This window comes from Octopus sinensis, linkage group LG23 (assembly GCF_006345805.1).
Source record: "Octopus sinensis linkage group LG23, ASM634580v1, whole genome shotgun sequence".
In the NCBI taxonomy this organism is placed as follows: Eukaryota; Metazoa; Mollusca; class Cephalopoda; order Octopoda; family Octopodidae; genus Octopus; species Octopus sinensis.
In genome coordinates, this window is record NC_043019.1 from 11272039 (window position 1) to 11291551 (window position 19513).

Sequence of the window (19513 nt, forward strand, 5' to 3'; positions counted from 1 at the left end):
CCCAACACCTATGCAACCACTGAGCCTGGATGCACATTCTTCCATCCATCCGTCGATGCTCTTGGTGTTGGGGGGAGGGGTTGACCTGCTTTCTCTTCTGCGGGTCTTTCGAATAGCAAAGGACCACACTTTGGACTTCTCCCACTCTGGGACGAAGACTGCTTCGCTCAGCAAACAAAAAACAAACAATCACATGACCAAACCAGCACAGTCATCTCTCTTGCATACATACCCACCCAATTTTCTTAATTCATTTGCACCCTGTCTTGTGTGCACAATGACGTTATCCACCCAGCAGAGCCAAATGTAATGCTTTTTTATTCATCCTGCCTTGTATTAATCATGCATTATCTTGTAGCTCTGAAATTTCAATGATGTGACTGTTTGTATTTAGACTGACATTGTAGGGTAGGTGTGAGAAGCCAGATCTGGTCAGTTTACACATAACACCAGTAGAATATTAGGGTCTCAATACTAAAGGGTTAAAGACGATACCCTATAGTCTACCAGGCTCGGTGCCTTCCTTCCTTCACGAGCGCTCCCTCAGAAATGGTACCCTTAGGTTAGCAGGACCCCCTAGCTTTAAAAAGAGTAAGTACTGGGATTGATTTGATGAAACCCTTTCAAGGGGATGCTCCAGTGTGGCCATAGTCCTGTAACTTAAATAAAACAAAGTTAAAATGATGATGGTGGTCATAGAGGTGTTATGAGGTAGATTTAGCTGCTTCTTCTAGCAGTTGGATGCCTTTCCTAATGCCAACCACTTTACAGATTGAGGTACTACATGGAAACTTTCTCGTTGCTTGATGCCATGTGTTCTGTCGATTACTGATATGTTTTTAAGTTTCCATTGTTATAATTTATTTCAGCTTGCATTAAGGAACTTGAGGATGTCTTGGACAGTGAACCTTTAAATTCTGATAGGCGTGCAACCAAACCAGGAAGGTATGTTTTCTGCTGCTACCATTCCTGGGCTACGAGATGGAAATTATTTCAATTTTTTAAAAATTTGATCTTAAATTTTCACATGCAATTGTTATTATTATTATTATTATTATTATTATTATTTATTATTATTATTATTTATTATTATTTATTATTATTATTATTATTATTATTATTATTATTTATTATTATTATTATTATTTATTATTATTATTTATTATTATTATTTATTATTATTTCTTATTATTATTTCTTCTTATTATTATTTATTATTATTACTATTCGATATCGACTTCGCTTGCCTCAACAGGTCTTTGTGTGTCCAAGGGAGGAAGGCATGCACAAGTGAGTCCAGCCCACTTATGCATGCCTTTCCTCCCTTGACACACAAAGACCTGTTGAGGCAAGCGAAGTCGATATCGAACCTCATCCGACGACAGACACCTATGCTTGCGAAGACCTGTTGGGGCAAGTGAAATCGAAATCGAAATTGAACCAATCCTATGACTGGCACCCGGCAGATGCCAGGACCCCTGGACTGGAGATACGTAAAAAGCACTATCCGAATCGTGGCTGATGCCAGCGCAGCCTCGACTGGCTTCCGTGTCGGTGGCACGTAAAAAGCACCATCCAAATCGTGGCCGAAGCCAGTGCCGCCTCGACTGACTTCCGTGCCGGTGGCACGTAAAATGCACCAATCCGACCGTGGTCAATGCCAGCCTCGCCTGGCACCAGTGCAGGTGGCACGTAAAAAGCACCCACTACACTCACGGAGTGGTTGGCGTTAGGAAGGGCATCCAGCTGTAGAAACATTGCCAGATAAAACCGGACCATGGTGCAACCTTCTGGCTTCCCAGATCCCTGGTCGAACCGTCCAACCCATGCTAGCATGGAGAACGGACGTTAAACGATGATGATGATGATGATGATGATTATTATTACTATTATTATTAAGGAGGCAAGTTGACAGAATTGTTAGCACGCTGGGCAAAATGGTTAGCAGCATTTCATCCTTCTTTACGTTCCGAGTTCAAATTCCACCAACGCTGATTTTTTTCTTTCATCCTTTTGAGGTCAATAAAATAAATAGTAATTGAACACTGGGGTCGATCTAATCAACTGCCCCCCTCCCTCCCCCAAAATTCCAAGCCTTGCGCCTATAATAGAATAAATAAGCTTTACATTTGACAGAGTAAGCTAAAAGATTAAGTTGGTGCTTGGAGCGTAAATTAACATGAAATTTTGATTCAAGTTTTTTTAGTGAAATCACTTCAAAATAGGGATTTTATTTTATTGAACAATCTCAGGTGGGCTGGTATCAAAATGGTTAAGCTATAAAAAAAAACATATCATAGGCGCAGGAGTGGCTGTGTGGTAAGTAGCTTGTTTACCAACCACATGGTTCCGGGTTCAATCCCACTGCGTGGCACCTTGGGCAAGTGTCTTCTACTATAGCCTCGGGCCGACCAAAGCCTTGTGAGTGGATTTGGTCGACGGAAACTGAAAAAAAGCCCGTCGTATATATTATATATATGTATATATACATATATATATATATTATATATATATATATATATATATATATATATATATGCGTGTGTGTGTTTGTGTGTCTGTGTTTGTCCCCCTAGCATTGCTTGACAACCGATGCTGGTGTGTTTACGTCCCCGTTACTTAGCGGTTCGGCAAAAGAGACCGATAGAATAAGTGCTGGGGCTTACAAAAGAATAAGTCCCGGGGTCGAGTTGCTCGATTAAAGGCGGTGCTCCAGCATGGCTGCAGTCAAATGACTGAAACATGTAAAAGAGTAAAAGAGTATCTATAAATAATTAAAAAAAATAGCATCAACTCTAATTTTATTATCATGTGCCAATATTAGAAACCATTATTTTCTTATCATTGACAGAAATGGTAAAGCAGCAGATACCAAAATGCCAGTCCAATACATGAATCAATTTAAGCAATTATAGCTGTTCTCCAAATATGGTCTGGCACTGCGCCTAAATTAGACATCATTGTTATTCTCCTTGTCATTTTGCATTAGCTTTTCCTCATCAACACAAATAAGACAGATATGGTTTTTTTTTTTTTTTGCTCAGCTTCTCCCCAACTCCTGTCGACCCCAGTACTCAACTGGTACTCAACTGGCAGAAACGTTAGCATGCCGGACGAAATGCGTAGCCGTTTTTCATCTACCGTTACGTCCTGAGTTCAAATTCCGCCAAGGTCGACTTTGCCTTTCATCCTTTCGGGGTCGATGAATTAAGTACCAGTTACGCACTGGGGTTGATGTAATCGACTTAATCCGTTTGTCTGTCCTTGTTTATCCTCTCTGTGTTTAGCCCCTTGTGGGTAGTTAAGAAATAGGTACTTATTTTATCAACCCTGAAAGAATGTTGGTTCCTAAATTTTTGCAGGCTGCCATCCCCTTGGCCCCCAGGTCATATTTCTAACACCTCCACCCCAACTCACCACCAGGAAAATAGACCTCTTTTTACAGCAAGTTTAAAACAATGCTCTTTTTACTCTTTTTACTTGTTTCAGTCATTTGACTGCGGCCATGCTGGAGCACCGCCTTTAGTCAAACAAATCGACCCCGGGACTTATTCTTTGTAAGCCCAGTACTTATTCTATCGTTCTCTTTTGCCGAACTGCTAAATGACGGTGACGTAAACACACCAGCATCGGTTGTCAAGCAATGCTAGGGGGACAAACACAGACACACATACATAGACACACACACACACACACACACAGATATATATATATATATATATATATATATATACGACGGGCTTCTTTCAGTTTCCATCTACCAAATCCACTCACAAGGCTTTGGTCAGCCCAAGGCTATAGTAGAAGACACTTGCCCAAGATGCCACGCAGTGGGACTGAACCCGGAACCAACCATGTGTTTGGTAAGCAAGCTTCTTACCACACAGCCACTCCTGCGCCTATTTCACTTAACCTAATCAACCCATTATTTTGGGTTGTTTTTACATCCATCACCCCCTTTGGCCACCCTGTTATTGCCCCACTTTTCTTCAATCCATCCCCACCCCAGCCTGATCTTCCCACCACCTCCAAGGAGGGGCAGTACTGCCCACTTTGGGAACCACTCAGAGGTTTATTATGTTGCTGTGTATGTCAGGTTTCCCCTCATAGTTATTAATGGTTAATTTTTAACCCTGGGTCTCCTTCCTATTGCCAACTACTTCACAGCATGGATTGAGTGCATATGCATATTTTCCATCATCCCACCACCGCAAGAGATGTCACCTGTATTTCATTAGACCACCCAACCCCAAAGAAGTTTTCTGCCAAGACTAAAAATTCCTCTTTCTTCTGTATCACATCTTACAGCGTTTCGCTTCCTCTAAGCAGGTTGCCTTTGCTGCATCTTTCGGAGTCTACATTTCCTTTATGTTGTGAGAGCAGAACTCCTTCCACATCATCATCATCATCATCGTTTAACGTCCGTTTTCTGCGCTAGCACGGGTTGGACGGTTCGACCGGGGTCTGGGAAGCCAGGAGGTTGCACAAGGCTCCAGTCTGATCTGGCAGTGTTTCTACAGCTGGATATCCTTCCTAACGCCAACCACTCCGTGAGTGTAGTGGGTGCTTTTTACGTGCCACCGGCACAGGAGCCAGGGGAGTCTGGCAGCGGAAGCCAGTCAAGGCGGCGCTGGCATCGGCTACGTTCGGATGGTGCTTTTTATGTGCCACCGGCATGGGTATCACAATTATACATTAGCATGCTGGGCAAAATGCCTAGTGGAATTTCATCCATTTTTATGTTCTGAGTTCCAATTCTGCTGGGGTAAACTTTGCTTTTCATTCTTGATTAAATAAATACCAGTGATTAAATTGAGTACCAGTGAAACACTGGGGTCAATGTAATCAACTAGTCCCCTCCCCCAATATTTCAGGCTTTGTGCCTTTAGTATCAAGGATTATTATTATTATTATTACCATCTGAACGTGGCCGATGCCAGTGCCTCCTTGACTGTGGGTGAATTGTGCAAGAATGGCCAGTATAAATGGACCAATTTTCAGGTTTCGCCTGTAATTGAAAAAGGTGTTATAAAAGGAGAAAGGGGCTCTCTACCCACCTTTTTTGACCAGGCTCCCGTTGGCTTTTATGGGTTTTTCCACCAGGAACCTTTCATATTCCCCCTATTGGGAGTTTTTCGTTGTTATATTATTTGATTGTTACACTGTTTTTACACAATTTTTTCACAAACGGACAAAACCCTTTGTAACCTTTCGTCCTGTTTTGTCCCTTTATGTTTTCTAATCATGTGTGGCCAATAAAAAGAATTAATTATTATTATTATTATAAGGCAATGAGCTTACAGAATTGTTAGCGCAACAGACAAAATATTTAGCAGCATTTCCTTCATCTTTATGTTCTGGTTTTAAATTCCACCGAGGTCAACTTTGCCTTTCATATATCAGGAGTTGATAAAATTAAGTACCAGTTAAACACTGGGAGGTCAATGTAACTGACTAAACCCCTCTCTAAAATTTCCAAACTTTGTGCCTACAAGGGATAAAATTATTACCACTTTGTCCACCAAACTCTTTCTCTCTTTCTCTTTCTAGTTACATCTTTGACCTGTTCATGAAAGTAAACATCAACAAGGAGAACAAGTTCATTTACCTCACCCTTTTGGAGAAGATTGTCAGTTATTTAACAGCTGACTGTGAGTACTGCTTTTTGCCTTCAGTGGGTTCTATGATTTTTACTCCAATTTAGCTAAAATAGTTCCTGCTTTTGAGTCTACTGTTACCTCGTTTTGGTTAAACTGTTGACACTTTGAGCACAGTTTGAGTATACTTTTGACCGGCTCAAATTTCACCACCACCACCACCACATTCAAATCCCCACCTATTGCACTTAAATTTTCTCTATACCCTTGAATTTCCAAATTGCACTCAGCTCTCCATCCCCTCTCCCAAAATCCTCAACCCTCCCCCATGCCTGCATATTCACACAACACCCTCAAATCCACCCAACTCCCCCCGACCCCCCCCAACTCCCCCCGACCCCCTCAAATCCACCCGACCCCCTCAAATCCACCTGACTCTCTCAAATCCACCTGACTCTCTCAAATCCACTCGACTCCCTCAAATCCACCCGACTCCCTCAAATCCACCCGACTCCCACTTTTCCTCCCGACTCCCCCAAATCCACCTGACTTCCTCAAATCCACCCGACTCCCTCAAATTCACCCGACTCGCTCAAATCCCTCCTAACACTTTCAAATCCCCTCCAACACCCTCAATTTAACCTCAACACCTTCAATTCACCCTCAGCATACACAAATCCAACCAACATCCACAAATCTACCCAACACCCTTAAACTCACCAAACACCCTCAAATCTCCCTCAACACTTTCAAATCCCTCCAAACACATTCAAATTTCCCCCAATGCCCTCAAATACACCCAATACCCTTAAATTCATCCTCCTCTCCTCCGTCATGCCCACCACCATAACATCAATCTCTTTTACCGTTCCAGCTTCTGCCGGTATCTTCAATACAAAAGGTTCTGGAGTTTCCAAGTTTTCTGACTGTCTTCAGGTGAGTGTGGAAACAGACTGGTTTCCTCTCAGTGTTATTTATTTCATTTTGCAATTAATGTAACACATTCACACACACACAATTATTTGCAATGTTATCAACCTCCATATCTAAATCACTAGAATTTTCCCATTTTATACTAGTTCCACTCTAATGCACATTCTCATGCTCTTTATACTCACTCCCACATTCTCTTACACTCACCCCCACATTGTCTTACACTCACCTTCACATTTCCCTTATACTCACCCTCACATTCTCTTACACTCACCTTCACATTCTCTTACACTCACCCCCACATTCTCTTACACTCACCCCCACATTCTCTTACACTCACCCCCACATTCTCTTACACTCACCCCCCACATTCTCTTATACTCACCCCACATTCTCTTATACTCACCCCACATTCTCTTACACTCACCCCCACATTCTCTTACACTCACCCCCACATTATCTTACACTCACCTTCACATTTCCCTTATACTCACTCTCACATTTCCCTTATACTCACTCTCACATTTCCCTTATACTCACTCTCACATTCTCTTACACTCACCCCCACATTCTCTTACACTCACCCCCACATTCTCTTACACTCACCCCCACATTCTCTTACACTCACCCCCACATTCTCTTATACTCACCCCACATTCTCTTACCTCACCCCCCATTCTCTTACACTCACCCCACCCCCAACATTCTCTTACACTCACCCCCACCATTCTCTTACACTCACCCCCACATTCTCTTACACTCACCCCACATTCTCTTACATCACCCCCACATTCTCTTACACTCACCCCCACATTCTCTTACACTCACCCCCACATTATCTTACACTCACCTTCACATTTCCCTTATACTCACCCTCACATTCTCTTACACTCACCTTCACATTCTCTTACACTCACCTTCACATTTCCCTTATACACACCTTCACATTTCCCTTACACTCACTCTCACATTTCCCTTATACTCACTCTCACATTCTCTTACACTCACCCCCACATTCTCTTACACTCACCCCACATTCTCTTACACTCACCCCCACATTATCTTACACTCACCTTCACATTTCCCTTATACTCACCCTCACATTCTCTTACACTCACCTTCACATTTCCCTTATACTCACCCTCACATTCTCTTATACTCACCCTCACATTCTCTTACACTCACCTTTACATTTCCCTTATACTCACTCTCACATTCTCTTACACTCACCCCCACATTCTCTTACACTCACCTTCACATTTCCCTTATACTCACCCTCACATTCTCTTACACTCACCTTCACATTTCCCTTATACTCACCCTCACATTCTCTTATACTCACCCTCACATTCTCTTACACTCACCTTTACATTTCCCTTATACTCACTCTCACATTCTCTTATACTCACCCTCACATTCTCTTACACTCACCTTTACATTTCCCTTATACTCACTCTCACATTCTCTTACACTCACCCCCACATTCCCTTACACTCACCTTCACATTTCCCTTATACTCACCCTCACATTCTCTTACACTCACCTTCACATTTCCCTTATACTCACTCTCACATTCTCTTACGCTCACCCCCACATTTTCTTACACTCACCTTCACATTTCCCTCATACTCACCCTCACATTCTCTTACACTCACCTTCACATTTCCCTTATACTCACTCTCACATTCTCTTACGCTCACCCCCACATTTTCTTACACTCACCTTCACATTTCCCTCATACTCACCCTCACATTCTCTTACACTCACCTTCACATTTCCCTTATACTCACTCTCACATTCTCTTACGCTCACCCCCACATTTTCTTACACTCACCTTCACATTTCCCTCATACTCACCCTCACATTCTCTTACACTCACCTTCACATTTCCCTTATACTCACTCTCACATTCTCTTACGCTCACCCCCACATTTTCTTACACTCACCTTCACATTTCCCTTACACTCACCACCACATTGTCTTACACTCACCTTCACATTTCCCTTATACTCACCCTCACATTCTCTTACACTCACCTTCACATTTCCCTTACACTCACCCCCACATTCTCTTACACTCACCCCACATTCTCTTGCACTCACCTTCACATTTCCCTCATACTCACCCCCACATTCTCTTACACTCACCCTCACATTCTCTTACACTCACCCCCACATTCTCTTACACTCACCTTCACATTTCCCTTATACTCACTCTCACATTCTCTTGCATTTTGCCTGGTGTGCTAACAATTCTGCCAGCTCGCCACTCTAATAATAATAATAATAATAATAATCCCTTCTGCTATAGGCACAAGGTCTGAAAATTTGTGGGAATGGCCTAATCGATTACATAAACTCGAAGAGGATGAAAGCCTTCCTCTGTGGAATTGGAATACTGCTTATTATTGCACCAGCTCACCACCTGAATGATGATGATGCTGTATCCATATTTGCCTTTTTCTTTCAGATTGTATTCAAGGAATCCGACCCCAATGACCAAAGCAATTCCCGTATTTCTGATAATTATATGGTAAGTGTTGAAGCACATACCTTTCTTCTTGTCCCCTTTTCTCTCTCTCCTTTTCTCCACATCCCTTTTCCCTTCTCCCTTTATTTTGTTTTGTTTCCTCATTCCACTAACTTCATCATCACCATCTGTCCATTTTCCATGCTGGCATGGGTTGACCTGTTTGACAGGAGCTGTCCAGCTGAAGAGCTGCTTGGGCCTTATGTCTGTTTTGGCATGGTTTCTACAGCTGGGTGCCCTCCCCAACTCCAACCACTTTACAGAGTGTACTGGGTGCAGTTATGTGACATCATCATCATCGTTTAACGTCCGTTTTCCATGCTAGCATGGGTTGGACGGTTCAACTGGGGACTGTGAAGCCGGAAGGCTGCATCAGGCCCAGTCTGATCTGGCAGTGTTTCTACGGCTGGATGCCCTTCCTAACGCCAACCACTCCATGAGTGTAGTGGGTGCTTTTTACGTGCCAGGGGAGGCTGGCAGCAACCACGATTGGTTGGTGCTTTTTATGTGCCACCAGCTCGGAAGCCAGTCAAGGTGGCGCTGGTATCTGCCACGTTCGGTTGGTACTTTTTACATGCCAGCAGCACAGGTATCACAACTACAATTTCCATTTGATTTTTATTTCTGGTACTTTTTATTTGGTACCAGTGCCCACAAGCCTGCAAAATTAGGATCACTTAGCTGAAGAGGGATGCCTGTATGCAAGGTCAACCGTGGTTTTACTTAGCTTGATGTATCTTCTAAAGCACAGCAACAGCCAGGTTTCACAGTCCTTCGTTATCCCCTCTGTGAGGCCCATCATCTGAAGATCCTTTCTCATAAATTTCATCCCACATCTTCCTGGACCCTTCCTGTAACTTAAAGGTGTACCCTGACTCCTCTTCGTCATACTTTAACCACTCTTCACAGTGCAGAAAGCCACCTCCCTCAGTTCTACTCCCCCTCAGTTCAGGGGTCTTGTCTCGTCTTGTGAGTTACTTGGTGACTTTACTAGTGCAGGTGCCACATAAAACACACCCAGTACATCCCTTAATGTGATAGGTGTTTAAGAAGGGCATCCAGCTGTAGAAACCATGCCAAAGTTGACTTTGGAGCTTGGCACAGTCCTCTGGCTCACCAGTTCCTGTCAAGCCAGCCAACCCATGCCAGCATGGAAAAAGATGTTAAACAGTGAGGTGCCAAGCTGGCAGAAACAATAAGGCGGTGAGCTGGCAGAAACGTTAGTACGCTGGGTGAAATGCTTAGCGGTATTTCGTCTGCCGTTATGTTCTGAGTTCAAATTCCGCTGAGGTCGACTTTACCTTTCATCCTTTCGGGGTTGATAAATTAAGTACCAGTTACGCACTGGGGATCGATGTAATCGACTTAATCTCTTTGTCTATCCTTGGTTGTCCTCTCTATGTTTAGCTCCTTGTGGGCAATAAAAAAATAAGATGTTAAACAGTAATAGTGATGATGATGATGAAAGAAAATGGACATTACCTTCTTAGCCATTATTAAACCCTTATGAGAAAACTTGCCATTCCTCAATAAGTTCCCTTTCCCTTACACACTACTACAAGTACCAAAAACCTGGCCGTCTTCAAACACTAAAGTCCCTACCATCCTCCCCTCCCCTTAAATTTAACTTGCAGACAAAACAGAAATGTTGAGTTGAAATGTTTTTCAGGATATCAAAGCTGTGTATTTTGTTAACTTTTTAAATTGCCTGGTTACAGGTTCACATTGCAGAGGTGACGGTTAAACCGAAACAAAAATCAATGGACTCTTGGATAAAATCTTCAGAAGCACCACAAAGTAAGTACTTAAATCTATTCACTTCAGTTCTGGGATTGCTAATTAGCCTTTAGGAAATGCATGAACATCTCATAATCATTGCACAACACCACTAGGTTCCTCTTGGGCCTCTGTTGCCAATTATTATTATCATTTAAGGCGACAAACTAGCACAAATGTTAGCATACAGGGCAAAATGCTTACTCTCTTTTTCTCTTTCTTTTTTACTTGTTTCAGTCATTTTGATTGCGGCCATGCTGGAGCACCGCCTTTAGTCGAGCAGATCGACCCCGGGACTTATTCTTTGTAAGCCTAGTACTTATTCTATCGGTCTCTTTTGCCGAACCGCTAAGTAACGGGGACATGAACACACCAGCATCGGTTGTCAAGCAATGCTAGGGGAACAAACACAGACACACAAACACACACATACATATATATATATACACATATATACGACAGGCTTCTTTCAGTTTCTGTCTACCAAATCCACTCACAAGGCTTTAGTCGGCCCGAGGCTATAGCAGAAGACACTTGCCCAAGATGCCACGCAGTGGGACTGAACCCGGAACCATGTGGTTGGTTAGCAAGCTACTTACCACACAGCCACTCCTGCGCCTTTGGAATTTCATTTGTTTTTACGCCTTTAAGTTCAAATCCTGCTGTGGCTAACTTTGCCTTTCATCCCTTCAGGGTTGATAAAATGAGTACCAGTTAAATACTAGGATTCATGATTAGAAGACACTTTCGACCAGTCAGAATTCTGTTTGCATAATCAGTTTGATCGGTCACCGTCCTCTGTCGGTTGAGTAAAGTGTCATCCAAGCTGATATTTATTGGTAATTAAAATTATTTTGCAACACTTGTGCATATTTATCAGCTTTGTTTTTGTTGATAAGAATTATCAACAACTTTTCCTGTGATCGTGATTTGAGAAGCCATGCAGAAGTATTCTAAAGATCAGACATAATCTCTTGTGGGCAAGAAGTGTAAAATAAAGTTTATTATAAACACCACAAATGCTTCGTAATTTGATAGCTTTCGGTGTGATACTTGTTAAACAGAAGTTATGCTACATACAACTAAATTGAAAACCTTTTCTCCCTGACCATATCAGCAATTCTGAAAACTTTTGGGTGTGAATTTTACACAAGTAGAATCTTTTTTTTAAATAATTTTTATCTTGAAAATCACCTGTGTAAATTACACAGGTGTGCAAATTACATGGGTTTTTATGCTATTCCTTCTCTCAACATTTCAGGCCTTGTGCCTATAGTAGAAAATTATTCATCATCATTTAGCGTCCGCTTTCCATGCTAGCATGGGTTGGACGGTTCAACTGGGGTCTGGGAAGCCAGAAGGCTGCACCAGGCCCAGTCTGATCTGGCAATGTTTCTATGGCTGGATGCCCTTCCTAACGCCAACCACTCCGTGAGTGTAGTGGGTGCTTTTTACGTGCCACTGGCACAGGTGCCAGACGAGGCTGGTAGACGGCCACGATCAGATGGTGCTTTTTACGTGCCACCGGCATGGGGGCCAGGTGAGGCTGGAAATGGCCACGATCATATGGTGCTCTTTACGTGCCATTACTGCTGCTGCTGCTACTACTACTACTACTGTTAAGGTGGTGAGCTGGAAGAGTTGTTTGCACACTATACAAAATGCTTACTGACATTTCGACTGTTCTTAGCTAAAATTCTACCAAGGTTGACTTTGCCGTTCATCCTTCGGAGGTTGCTGAAATAAATACCAGTCAAGTGTCGGGACTGATGTAACTACCCCCCCCCCCTCAAGTTTCAAGCCTTGTGCCTGGTGGCGGCGATGGTGGTGGTATGTATTTTCTGCTCTTACTTTCTCCTCTTCGTATCCGTTGCTTCTAAACACACACATTCTCATCGACTTGTGTAGGACGAGAACTCAGCTACTGGTGTTTCTGTCCGGGTTTCACAATGAAGGAACTCGTGTCTCACGGTATCAAGTGCTTGATCCTGACAAGTGGCACGCTGTCACCGATCAGTTCTTTCTCCAGTGAACTGAAGATGTAAGTATTTTGTATCTCTTTCATTGCTCTTGCTTCCATTGTGTGCACACACGTAAAAGGGGAGGAGGAGGGGGTAGGTTTGATTGATTTTTGTCACTGTGAAGGAGAGTGCTTATTGTTTCTTGTGTTAGCCTCACGTAAGCAAACCCCTAAACTTCACAGGTATACCTGTACCTATTGCACCTGTATGTATGTATATATATATATCTACCCCTACACTCTCAATGATACTATAAAAAGAGACGAAATTCCTGAAAAAATTCAATCTGACGACTTCACTGGAGTGGATGCTAGCGCTAATATATGATTTATAAAAACATGTGACATATTAATAAATATTTGTAAATATAAAACCATCCAGATTTCTGAGTACCTTATTTCTTTTAATATATAATACCTGTACATCATCTCCAAACCTTCTAATATATATATACACACACACACACACACACACGTGTTAAATTTACATCTATATCACCTCGATATTTAAGTAACTAAATGGCTTGTTAATGTTTTAATGAAATACAGTCACATAATAAAAGTAATGGCTTTGATGTTTATGCTAGTGGGATGGACAAACAGGGAGAGAAAGAGAGAGACACTGCCAATTGTATTAATAAATGTAAGTTCTGCTTATCAATATTTGAACCTCTAACTCTATTCCATTGCAGACCATTTCCTGTGGTTCTTCAGAATCCTCACATCATAAAGAAACATCAAATATGGGTGGGTGCAGTGCCAAGGGGACCAGACAACTACACCCTGAATTCCAGCTTTGAAACAAGGTATCATCAGTTTAACAGTTTGTTCTCTTTTGTCGTCATCATTATCATTGTCATCATGAATGTTGTTACCATCATTATCAGCATCGTTATGTCTCATCAACATCATCATTATCAACATCATTATCAGTCATCATCGTGATCATAATCAAGATCATTATTGTCATCATCATCACCATCATCATCATCAACTTCACAATCATTGTCATCATTAATATCATCAACATCCTTATCATTGTATCAGGTCATCCCATAAGTTCTGTCCAAATTTTGAATGAAGGAAACAAGTGATCGAATGTTATATTTAATTGAAATTTAATCATCAATGTTCTTTCCCTGATTATCTATGACTTCCTTCCATCTATTTACAAGCTTTTTAATCCCACCAATGTAAAACTCCTTTGGTTTCAAAGTGAAGAACTCTGAAATGTCAGTTTCGACCTCCTCCTGGCTTGCGAAAGTTATGTCCCCTAAATGATTCTGTAAACTAAGAAATAAATGGTAGTCTGAAGGAGCAAGGTCGGGAAAATAAGGTGGATGAGGAATTTTTTCCCAACCAGCTCTTCGAGCTTCTGTGATGTGATCTTTGCAGTGTGGGGTCAGGCATTGTCCTGATGAAACCTCACTCCTGTTCGATTCACTAAAGCGGGTCTTTTTTTTCTTCAAAGCTTGGTTCAAATGCTCAAATCACTGACAGTAGACATGAACATTGATTGTTACATTAGGTGGTAACAGTTCAAAGTGAATTACTCCTTTGCAATCGCACCAGATAGTGAGAAGAACTTTTTCCCCATGAAGTTCCCTTCTCGGTTGTGGGTGAGCTTTTTCCCTTTTACGAAGCCACTGTTTATGATGTTTAACATTTCGATAGAAGATCCATTTTTTGTCACCAGTCACAAGTCTATCCGAAAATGGTGAAATGAGTTCGCGAGAATGGAGAGAAGAGCAGATGTCAACTTGGGATTTGCGGATGCTTTCGGACAATTCATGAGGCACACATTTTCCAAGTTTAGGAACCTTTCCAAGTTGTTAAGATGACGATGAACAGTTGTATGGTTTGAACTAAGCTTTATTGCCAATTCTTCAACTGATAATGCAGGATTTTCTTTGAATGATGCCCCAAGGAGCTTATCATCAAACTCAACTGGACGTCCTATTCGATCTTCATCTTCAAGGCTAAAATCTCCACTTCTGAATTTTGCTAACCATCTTCTGCAAATTCTTTCATTCAAGCATTCCTTCCCATAAACTGAGTACATGTTTCGAGTCACTTCGGCTGCAGAGTTTCCTTTTTTGTACTCATAAAGCATTAAGTGCCTTAAATGCTCTTTGGATACTTCCATGTTAGAAAAGGTTTTAATCGAAGAAATTTTAATTCTATTATTCTGTAAAATAATATTTAATTAGTGTAAATGTACACAAATGCATGAAAATATTTTTTAATTCCATTAGATATTCTAAAATACTATTAAATTTCATTCAATTTTAACCCTTTAGCATTTAAACTGGCCATATCCGGCCAAAAGTATTCTGCCTGTTTTATGTTCAAACTGGCCAGATCTGGTCTCTCACACCAACCCTACAATATCATTTTAAAAATTAACAGCTACCTCATCAAATTCTCATAGTTACAAGATAATGCATGATTAGTTCAAAACACTGTGGATAAAAAAGGATTAATTTTGGCAGAATAATGCGAACACTAAAGGGTTAAAAAAGATAAAATCGGACAGAACTTATGGGATGACCTGATATATTATCATCAACACCACCACTATCATGAATACCATCATCACCACCATCACCAGTGTCATCGTGACCACAACCTCCACCCCCACACAATACATCAAACTTCTCTCTATTTATATCTCCGACAGGTTTGACCTCAAGTACCAAGCATCACTTGGCAATGCCATCGGTGAGTTTGCTTCCTCCCTTCATCCCGACTTTGGTCTCTGATCATCGTAACACCTTCAGCATGCAAACCAGTCTTGGCTGTCCTAAATATTCTACTTGTTTTATGTTCAAACTGGCCAGATCAGGCCTCTCATGCCTACTCTACAATGTCATTGTTAGTGCTGTTCCTTTGCATCTGCGGTTCTCAGGTAAAAGGCGGCGAGCTGGCAGAATCGTTAGCATGCTGGGCGAAATGCTTAGCAGTATTTTGTCTGCATTTACGTTCTTTATGTTCTGAGTTCAAATTCCACCGAGGTCAACTTTACCTTTCATCCTTTCGGGGTCGATTAAATAAGTACCAGTTACGCACTGGTATCAATGTAATCGACTTAATCTGTTTGTCCGTCCTTGTTTGTCCTCTCTTAGCAGTATTTTGTCTACCATTACATTCTGAGTTCAAATTCCACCGAGGTCGACTTTGCTTTTCATGCTTTCAGAGTTGATTAAATAAGTACCAGTTACGCACTGGGGTCAATATAATCAACTTAATCCGTTTGTCTGTCCTCGTTTGTCCCCTCTATGTTTAGCCCCTTGTGGGCAATAAAGATATAAATTATCTGTAAATATCGAGTAGATAAACTAAAGCTGGAGTCATCTATGGATTTTCACTGAAACACATACAGCTTGGCTTACGTCCACTGGTCAAGTCTAAGCTCCAGTACATATGTTGAGCAGTGACTGCCTAAAAAGTCTTCTCTACTGGGCAGACATTGAGCTGGCAGAAACGTTAGCACGCTGGGCGAAATGCGTAGCCGTATTTCGTCTGCCGTTACGTTCTGAGTTCAAATTCCGCCGAGGTCGACTTTGCCTTTCATCCTTTCGGGGTCGATAAATTAAGTACCAGTTACACACTGGGGTCGATATCTGTCCTTGTTTGTCCCCTCTGTGTTTAGCCCCTTGTGGGTAGTAAAGAAATAATTATCCCCATCTCAGTCTCCTCTTACTTCCATCCATCCTCTCACTTCCCTCCTCTTCCCACCTCTCTTCTTCTCTTAAAGCCCCTTTCTTCTACATTTGCAGTAAACTTTAGCCGGTTAATCCCTCATGGACTCTTGGTCTTCTTCCCATCCTACCCACTCATGGATGCCTGCATTACCCACTGGAAGGTAAGTTGCCCTCCTTTTGAGTTCTTTTAAAAATTTCATTTTATTTTATTTGTTTCTTTAGTCAAGCAGAAAGGCTGTGCCCATGGCCCTTTGCAAGACCTGAGACTAGTGGGAGGGAGGGACATCATCATCATTTAACGTCCGTTTTCCATGCTAGCATGGGTTGGTCGATTTGACTGAGGTCTGGTGAACCAGATGGCTGCACCAGGCTCCAATCTTGATCTGGCAGAGTTTCTACAGCCGGATGTCCTTCCTAACGCCAACCACTCCGAGAGTGTAGTGGATGCTTTTACGTGCCACCGGCACGAGGGCTAGTTTGGTGGTACTGGCAATGGCCACGCCCAAATGGCCAAATGGTGCTTTTTACGTGCCACCTGCACAGGAGCCAGCCCAGCGGCACTGGCGGCGACCTCGCTCGAATATTTCACATGCCACCAACACAAGTGCTAGTAAGGCGACGCGGTAACAATCATGCTTGAATGGTGTGTTTAATGTGGAATGAAATTTTGCCTGAATGCTTACAACAAAGTAGAGCCTGCTAAAGGTAAACAAGGTACCCCAGAGGTGTTGGTGTTAAACCAGGCAATGAATTAAGTCTCTTACATCTATGCTACAATGTCATTCTAAAAATTAGCAATTGCATCATGGGGATCTCAAAGCTACAAAGTAAAGCATGATTAATTCAAAACAATGCAAATAAATAAGCATTATATTTGACAGAGTAATCTGAATGCTAAATGGTTAAACCAGCCATGTCCAGCCCAAATATTTTATCAGTTTTATATTCAGACTTATCAGATCCAACATCTCACACCTACCCTTCTATGTCATTCTAAAATAAACAATCACATTATTGAAATCTCAAAGCTACGAGATAAGCCGTCATCATCATTGTTTAACATCCACTTTCCATGCTAGCATGGGTTGGACGATTTGACTGAGGTCTGGTGAACTAGATGGCTGCACCAGACTCCAATCTGATCTGGCAGAGTTTCTACAGCTGGATGCCCTTCCTAACGCCAACCACTCCGAGAGTGTAGTGGGTGCTTTTACGTGCCACTGGCACGAGGGCGTCAGGTGGTACTGGCAACAGCCATGCTCAAATGGTGCTTTTTACATGCCATCGGCACGGAGGCTAGCTTGTTGCTCTGGCAACGATCTCACTCATATGGTACTCTTAGCGCTTCACTAGCAACGGATGCCAGTCATCGAATTTGATTTCGATAATTAAAAGCAATGTGCATAGATAAGCGTTACATTTCACAGAATGATCTGAATGCTAAAGGGTTAAACTACCTTCCTCTATTACACTGTTGTCCTGTACCCTTCTCGTTCACACAACACCAAAGTGTCCTGTCCTCTTTTACAGAGTATAGACATCTGGAGACGGATCAATGAACAAAAACCTGTCCTTGTGGAACCAAGAAATAAAGATGACTTTCAAGTTGTGAGTAGATTTTTAATTTTGTCTTTTACTGTGCTGTAGTTTGTGTTGTAGTGTATTGGTTATAGTTTGTGCTGTAGTATGGTGTATGTGTAGTGTGTGTGTTGTAGTTTGCTGTAGACCTTATAGTTTATAGAGGTTCTCAAACTTTTGGGGCCACTGTCCACCCCGCCAATAGCCACATAATGCCCTCACCACCCCACCCCTATTTTTATGTATAAATAAATATTTTGTTTTACTAATTTATATATACTATGAATCATTTGATATTTAATATTATATAATTTGTTTACAATACTATAATAATATTATAATAAATTTATTGTTTGTTCCTTCGCAAGCCATGCCTGGCTCATAGGGCCAGTTTCCCGGTTTCCTTGGCATATAGGTTCCCCACCTGGACGAGATGCCAGTCTGTCACGGGTGAGCTGCAAGATGCAGGAGGAAAGAGTGAGAGAAAGTTGTGGCAAAAGAGTCAGCAGAGGTTCGCCATTACCTTCTGCCGGAGCCGCATGGAGCTTAGGTGTTTTGCTCATAAACACACACATCACCTGGTCTGAGATTCGAACCCACGATCCATCGACCACGAGTCCGCTGCCCTAACCACCAGGCCATGTGCCTCCACACATAATAAATTCATAGTGTCCCCCAAGCCACTGCCTTCCTCCCAATGCCTACTTTTTCACTACACTGCCCCTCACCACCCCCTTAGGCACCAGCGCCCACCTGGACCCTCTGAATGCCCACTGGGGGGGGGGGGCAGTAGCACCCACTTTGAGAACCTATGATTTTTGTTGTGTGGTTTGTGTTGTATAGGTTGTTGTTTTTATGTGCTATAGTTTATGACATAGTGTAGTGTATATGCTGCAGAATATCTTTTATCCATTTACTTATTTCAGTCATTAGACTTTGGCCATGCTGGGGCATCCGTAATAACACATCCTCACATACACACACTGGTCATATTTCACTTCTATATTTTCCAGGAGTGTCTGTGTGGTAAGTAGCTTGCTAACCAACCACATGGTTCCGGGTTCAGTTCCACTGCGTGGCATCTTGGGCAAGTGTCTTCTGCTATAGCCCCGGGCCGACCAAAGCCTTGTGAGTGGATTTGGTAGACGGAAACTGAAAAGAAGCCTGTCGTATATATGTATATATATATATATATATGTATGTATGTGTGTGTTTGTGTGTGTCCCCCCAACATCGCTTGACAACCGATGCTGGTGTGTTTATGTCCCCGTTACTTAGCGGTTCGGCAAAGGAGCCCGATAGAATAAGTACTGGGCTTACGAAAAGAATAAGTCCCGGGGTCGAGTTGCTCGATTAAAGGCAGTGCTCCAGCATGG

General features: G+C 42.2%; 1 protein-coding gene across 2 annotated transcripts in view; it reads left to right on the forward strand.

Annotated features, from left to right (window-relative positions):
• Positions 1 to 19513, forward strand: part of LOC115223567 (regulator of telomere elongation helicase 1-like) — a 150017-nt gene that overhangs the window by 85455 nt on the left and 45049 nt on the right. For both annotated transcript variants that reach the window (XM_029794203.2, XM_036512398.1), the window contains exons 12-21: positions 870 to 945; positions 5551 to 5651; positions 6472 to 6533; positions 9000 to 9062; positions 10778 to 10856; positions 12744 to 12876; positions 13548 to 13661; positions 15536 to 15576; positions 16635 to 16720; positions 18090 to 18167. In XM_029794203.2, the coding sequence (XP_029650063.1) occupies positions 870 to 945; positions 5551 to 5651; positions 6472 to 6533; positions 9000 to 9062; positions 10778 to 10856; positions 12744 to 12876; positions 13548 to 13661; positions 15536 to 15576; positions 16635 to 16720; positions 18090 to 18167 (833 nt within the window). The remainder of the gene's footprint in view (positions 1 to 869; positions 946 to 5550; positions 5652 to 6471; positions 6534 to 8999; positions 9063 to 10777; positions 10857 to 12743; positions 12877 to 13547; positions 13662 to 15535; positions 15577 to 16634; positions 16721 to 18089; positions 18168 to 19513) is intronic.